Raw genomic sequence first — 7,283 nt, 5'->3', positions numbered from 1 at the left:
CCTGATTGCTTTATATTAAAATGGATTTATGGTAACCTACCAAATATTTAACTATACCAAACGTAGACACCTTTCCCTCCAAGGCTCCACCCAATATTCACACCAATTATTTTTGAGAAGTTGGCAGGTTTTCACATTTCTTCCTTAGCATGTGGGAACGAACAAAATGGAACTCGAGATTAAGCGTTCTAGTGTCATGGGCATCCGCGTGTTACAATCTTTCATAAATCTTCAACATCAGCACAAAAGGAGGCATTCAATATCACATTTTTCAAAGAACAAGAGACCAGTGCGGTTTCATTTATCAGCAAATAAGCTGCTTTATTGAAAGCAAAGAATGATAGGTACCACAGTGTCACCATGGTATCAGGTTTCATTCCCTGAGAGGTGGTTATTTTTAATTTTTAAAAATCTATTTTTAAAACAATTTCAATTAAGAAAATAGATGAAATTCCAGATACTGGAATGCATAAATTAATGTAAGTAATGGTTACATACATTATTAATTCCTCACGATTATCAGAAGCATTTCTGATCCACAGAAAGTAATATTTTAAAATGTTCACAGTAAAAATACTGTTGCATACAATATATACAAACAGACCCATTATGGGCCATATTGTTTCACTTCAGACATGGAAATGCTTCACTCAATCCTTGTCAAACTCATGCTATTTGTGAGAAACTGACCACAAAGCAAAGACTTTTCGTACCCAGACAGTCATGTCAATTTGAAATAAAGTTGGGGTTCAGAAGGTGACCGATCTGACATGAGGACAGCCCTTTTAAGAAACCTTTGTAGCCCAACCTTGGGGCACAGCATTTTAAGAGAAAGTCATAAAGCACAAAGTATGGCTCCTGTCTTCAGAAATTCTGGGGAAACAGATCAGAGAAATGACATATGTTCGACATGGAATGCCAGCCAACATGCAGCGTGAACTCTGAAATTTACGTGAAATGGAATGGATTGCCTAGCCATAGAGTAGCAACATATTCCCAAAAGCAAACTATGACAGACTGTCGAGAAAAGCTTTATCTTGTTGTCTTTCTAGAGAACCCTGGCTACAACACACTGCCAGAAAATATACTTGTTTGTGCAATACTTCTGACACCAGTTTTGGCAATCTTAATGCCCTCATCCCCAGATCTCAGGGTGATAGTGTTGAGCAGAGTTTGAACACTGATGGGAGACCTTTAACTATGTTCATTCATATGTTTTCTCTTGGAATGTTTAAGCTTTTACAGTTTACAATAAATACTGCATAGATTTAAGTATTCCTGAAAAAAATCAGTACATAGGATAGGGAGAAAAACACAAATGAACATAGCCTGTGTCTTACACCTAATGCGTCTCATAACCCCCCCACCAACCCACCAAAGGAAAGGTCTCCCTTAAGTGCAGCAGAGTGTTCGCATTTCCAAAAGTCCAGCTTGAAACATGATTTTTAAAAATACAAAAACCTTTCAAAGTGCTTTGCGGACACCTCAACCCCTGATTCAGTTATAGCTGGATCAAGAGAGCGGTGTCCAGAAGCTACCCAGAACCAGTACCCCAAAAATATACAGCGTTAAAGTGTGGGAGAACACCTCCCAGCCACATTTCTTCATTTGCTAAAATATCCGGAGCCAGAATCGAAGATGCAAGCTGGGTGACCATGGGGTGGGGCGGTCTCCGTGGGAGCGAAGGTGCAGCACGGTCGATAACTTGTAGCAAAAACAATATGTACATATTTGCCCATATGGGACAAGAGCTGGCCCAGGGCAGAAAAAAATGTCAATGTACAAATTCTATAAGAATTGCAGACATTGCAAAGCAACGAAGCCCCGAGGGCCACAACGCCAAATACTCGTGCTGGGCCAGCCCAAAGTGCTGAAGGTGGCAGTACTTGGATCTCTCCTCCAAAGTCCTTTCTTACGACGGTCACTTTGCGATTCCTGACGGGAAAGAGCAAGCGGCGGCAGGCGAGTCATGCGAAAGTCATCAAGGGCCGCACAGCAGCCTATTATACAGAACACTGTGCATCATCACAGCAATAATCAATAGCTTCACAGCATGGACAAGAACACGTACAGGTCCCATAAGCCCTTTGGATACCAGGGAAACTTGGGACGAGGTTGAAGAGGACACTTGTCTTCTAGTATACAATGTTTGTTGGGCACCACGGTGTGTCAGGGTGCAGCAAGCAATGAATGGAGCGGAACCTGAAACGAGAAGCAAAGGAAACTAAGTCACCAACCATACTATAAGCAGAAGCCAACATGTAATGAAATACTAGCAAGGGGCACTGTATAAAGTACATGCATTCAACTGCACAGCACTAAGGGGCATATTATCAAGCACGGCGTTAACATTATTGCCACTTTAGCGGCAGAAAACTGCTGCTAAAGCGGCGATAATGGGCTTGATAATACGCCGTAGAGAATTCCCATAGAAGCCCATGTTCACACCAGAACATGGGCTTCTATGGGAATTCCCAAGGGCTTATTATCAAGCCCATTATCGCCGCTTTAGTGGCAGTTTTCTGCCGCTAAATCGGCGATAATGTTAACACCGTTTCTTGATAATATGCCCCTAAATGTGTATAAAATTCAGAGCCACCCATATAGCTGACCGTGTAAATTTCTAAACAAAGTGGTTTTTAAAAGATCCCTGAAATTTAAGTATCAAGTGGTCACTTATGAGTACCACTGTGGTTCTTACGATAATAGTTTTTTTTGTGTGGTTCCATTGTGCACCATAAACAGGTGAAGGGAGAAGCACTTTTACTCTATTGCCCCCCCCCCACGAAAGTTGACCACTTCCTACCATATTTAGATCATAAGCATATGTAAGAAGGAACGTTTAGGCCCTCCCAGTTTTTTGGACAGACGGCACGAGACTATTCCACAGCTCATGTATTTTGAGTTGCTTCTTGGTATGAGAATGGCAGTCCTTGAGAAGTTCTCTTGTACAACTAGGACCATTTCGCTTGGCTATATTACGCTCCATTAAACTAACTTTTTGTTGACAAACCACAAGCTCGGAAATGCTGAATTCCCAACTCGTTCAAGTTTTTGTGTAAGGGGCCCAGAGCTAAACGGTTGCGCCTAGTGGCTAAGTTGTCGACTTGTGGGATCAGGGGCCTTGGGATCTGTTCCCCACCTTGACTAAATTGCGTGAAGCTACACTAAGCACTTTAACTCACTATCCCAGAGTAAATGTATCTGGTAAAATCAGTGTGAAACAGCTAAGACCAACTAAGAAGGGACATTTTCAAAATCATTGGTAATCACAATAGTACCCACGACAGTAAAGACGTGAAAGCTCACCTCGATGGGTCCTGCTCGACAGAGAACGCTCCTTTCATGTTGATGGCATTCCTCTTATTTTCAAACATTCCATAGCTCAAGGTGACCTGGAAGACAGCAAGTTAACATACAACTTAACACCTTGCTCAATATCTGCCTTTTGGGCACAAGCAATGAAGACATCTTTATTACTGGTACATTAGGAATAGGTTAGTTTGTACAACAAATGAGGCAGCATTTTACACTGGAGGCTCCTCCCCCTCATTTGACCCAGTATACAACTGGGGAACAATACCAACTGCACATTGGTGCTGGACATGCAGACCACTCTGGGAGGGGCACTGAAAAGTATCGTTTCACTGCTGTTCAGTGCTTTATGGTGAGGCAGAGATTCCAAAACCCACCGCATAAATGGGTCACATGCCAGTTATGCTAAAAGGCCCTGCTTTGACACTTTGGAGGAAGATGTCAGATCGCGCAGCATTACATTTGCTTCATCGAATGGTTAGATGAACTCTGTCTATATCGCAGTTTGCCCTCTGAAACCCAGGTTCACGGAGAGAGACTGTTCTTCATAGAGTAAACCAATCCCCAAATGATCATCTGTAGTATTTTACGTGGCTGCCAAGGAAGAAACCAGTTCTAACCTTGTTCATACTTATACCAAAACCTACCCCAGAGCAACTGAGACGGGCCAGAACGTGCTTAGAGGAAGGGTATTTGGCCAGCCAGACACTCCCCTGCTTGGCTAAGAGGTGCTCTAAACTAAATATTGAACTACAAAGACCTTTGTGGACACAGCTCCACTCTCGCTGTGGCAAAACACAAGCACTAGTTGCCTTATGCATAAAAGTAACACCCCTCTACAAGCATAAAGAATTACATCTCTGTAATATGTCCACTCTCATAGGTAGGGACTTTTGAATGCGAGATTGCTGCTTTTTAACATAATACCCCACGTGACTTGAGTTGCACTCCGTGCTGAGACGTACCTGCTTGTGAATTTCAGACTGGGGCACTTGGTGCAGGTTCTCCAGGTGGGAGTGGAACAGGTTACTGCGGATCAGCTTCACTCCCAGCACAGACTCTATGATGTAGCCAATCGTGCAGTCGTCAGGCAAGCGGATCTTTTCAGCAGTGCTCATGAAATGGCCGCCACTGTGAATATAAAAATACAGGTGAGCAACTTGTGGTTAAATCTCTCAATAATAAGATACTTTGGCTGGGCAGATGAATCTTACAGTGCTTAATTTGTAAAATATTAAGTGGCAGGGCTCTCGTCAGTGGGCCACTGCAGCTTTCACCACCCATTGTCCCAGCTTGCGCTGCCGATACCAGTACCAACACAACTACTAACATTAACACTCCTACAAATGTGTCGATTCAGACTATTCCAGGCCCCAACAACCATGAGAACAGCTTGGCGGTATCATTTTTTTATGTACCTTGTATTCATAAACAACTGTTGTTGTGCCCTTCTCTAAATTGCACAAACAGCGCCGCCATGTGGCAGACTGTCAAAAGTGCTGGTGTTGACAATTAACTGCCGATGCTGAGCACCGGTAACCACCAGCTTAAATTAAGCAATGGATCATTAGCATTGTAAATACCAAGCCTTAAGAAGGTGCATAGCCAAACATGGTTCTTCTACATTGCACCTGTGGGTAAAGAGATTTACACACCCTTTACTTTTTCTATCCATTGTCAAACTACAGAATAAATGCGAGGACTATCCCTCATTGGGCCCATGGACCACAACAAGAGCTAAAATGTCTTCTGAGCAAGCAGAATGTATTAGGGAGAAAATATGGGGTATCCAAAGTAGGTCGAAGGCAAATTTAAACTAAAGCAATGCAAGATAAATACACATACAAATAATCTCAATAGAACTCAATGATCCCACCCTGGGAGACCAAAGTTGGAAATGCTGGAGTGCTTCTTACCTGGCCCAGGGGCTCATTTTCAGGGCCAGCCCTCGACTGATGCAGAAGCCCGCTCCTCCGGTAGCAAACCAGAAATTAACAGGACGCTGGAAAACAAATCAGGAAATAAATTAGATTCCATAAACTGTAAACCTTCACAAACGTTTGCTCTAAATAGGAAGCTTGTTTAGAGTGGTTACTGCGTTTTTTTTCCCTTCTAGAATGTTTAACACACTGCACAGTATGGGGGGTACTTTGCTCTAATCATGCCTTGCCCATTTGAGCATCAAAACAGCCTATGGAAATTGGTACCATGAATCAGAATCCCTTGTGCGATGGAATCTGGAGTTTCTTCTGCCAGTGAATTACTACTATTTCTATACATTGTTTTGATGTCAGCTATAAAATACAATATGTATGTGGATAAACAATTTCATGCACGACAGGTCTCAAATAGGATACAGGTCCCGCAGTGTAACTCTCCGAATCGTTCAGAACCTGTAGCCTCCACATGTACCGACTGCAGGTGCATATGCTTTGAAAGCATGTAAGGTTCATTTAACACTGTTTTTTTATGTGATACCTAAAAATACCATATACTGGTTCCCAATCATCATCCCACTTCTCAGTGAAGGCTCAAGCGTCCTCTGTGGGCACTCGAAGTAGGGCATCCACTGCTGCACACTTACCGTTTTACTCTCACTGATTCGCTCAGTGGCCTGGATGGGTCGGTCAAGGCTCGGCTTCCCAACGTAAACATCCTGGGTGTGCGGATAAGCAGACAGCAGCTTTATAAGCGTTTTGACGTTCACATAGTTATCGTCGTCCACATGGCAAAACCACCTAAGAGAGGCAAAGGCACAGGGTGAGCACAGTAAAGATGAGACAAGTGATAAAGTACAGGATATCCCAAAACCTATTTTTAAGTCAAATAAGCATTTTTCCGAAGCATCACATGATTCCATTTATCCCAAATTCTTACATTTGAACTGGACATAGGAAATTGACTTCATGTTTTTTATATCTCTCATCCAAATGCCCATGCTCATCATTAGGACCCCATTTCATATGCGGCATGCTAATATTACACATAATGGGTGTGTATCACTTACAACGCAACTTTTACGTCGTAATGCTGTTACAACGCAGCTATTACAACGCAGGATCCATTACATCGGATGCCATTACAACGCATGGCATTACAACGCAGATGCTATTACAACGCATACCATTACATCGTAAGTATTGGTAAGTATATAATTTTTTTTTATTTTATTTAATATTATATAATTGATTTAATTATTATTAATTATAAATAAAAATAAATAAAAATATTTAATTATGTTTTTAAATATTATAAATTAAATTTATTAATTTAAGTAATTTTTTTAATAAGTATGAGTATAGGAGTATATGTTTTGGTGTACTGAGGTATATGTTTTGGGGTGTTTGGGTATTTTTATGTTTTAGGGCAGGTTTTGGGTTTTGGGGTACAGGGGTGTTTTTAGGTTTCAGGGTAGGGTTTGGGTTTTGGGGTACAGGGGTGTTTTTAGGTTTCAGGGTAGGGTTTGGGTTTTGGGGTACAGGGGTGTTTTTAGGTTTCAGGGTAGGGTTTGGGTTTTGGGGTACAGGGGTGTTTTTAGGTTTCAAGGTAGGGTTTGGGTTTTGGGGTACAGGGGTGTTTTTAGGTTTCAGGGCAGGGTTTGGGTTTTGGGGTACAGGGGTGTTTTTAGGTTAAATTAAATTAATTATATTATAGTAATTACATTTCTTAATTAAAATAATTAAATTAAATACATTATTTTAAATAATTTAATTTAATTACAATCAAAAAAATATTTAAATTAAATTAATTTAATTATATTAATTAAATAAAATTAATTACAATTTTTATTACAATTAATTTAAATAAATAAATTTAAATTTATTAAATAAAAATAATTACTATTTTAAAATGTATTTTAATTAAATTAATTTAATTATATTAACTTAATTACATTTTTTAAAAAAAGGTATACTTACATATACTTACGATGTAATGCCATGCGTTGTAATAGCATCTGCTATGTAATG

The 7,283-nt window shown here is 40.5% G+C and overlaps 1 protein-coding gene across 1 annotated transcript in view; it reads right to left on the bottom strand.

Moving 5' to 3' along the window:
• Positions 1-295: 295 nt before the first annotated feature.
• Positions 296-7,283, bottom strand: part of LFNG (LFNG O-fucosylpeptide 3-beta-N-acetylglucosaminyltransferase) — a 29,434-nt gene continuing 22,446 nt past the window's right edge. Inside the window, exons 4-8 of the mRNA XM_078664989.1 lie at positions 5,900-6,053; positions 5,232-5,317; positions 4,281-4,446; positions 3,310-3,395; positions 296-2,202 (exon numbers count right to left, since the gene is read on the bottom strand). Of these exons, the coding sequence (XP_078521115.1) occupies positions 2,136-2,202; positions 3,310-3,395; positions 4,281-4,446; positions 5,232-5,317; positions 5,900-6,053 (559 nt within the window). The 3' untranslated portion in view covers positions 296-2,135. The remainder of the gene's footprint in view (positions 2,203-3,309; positions 3,396-4,280; positions 4,447-5,231; positions 5,318-5,899; positions 6,054-7,283) is intronic.

The sequence above is a fragment of the Lissotriton helveticus genome, chromosome 10, assembly GCF_964261635.1.
Source record: "Lissotriton helveticus chromosome 10, aLisHel1.1, whole genome shotgun sequence".
Classification (NCBI taxonomy): Eukaryota; Metazoa; Chordata; class Amphibia; order Caudata; family Salamandridae; genus Lissotriton; species Lissotriton helveticus.
Note: the sequence above shows the minus strand (reverse complement) of the source record. Positions and strands in the feature narration are given on the sequence as shown.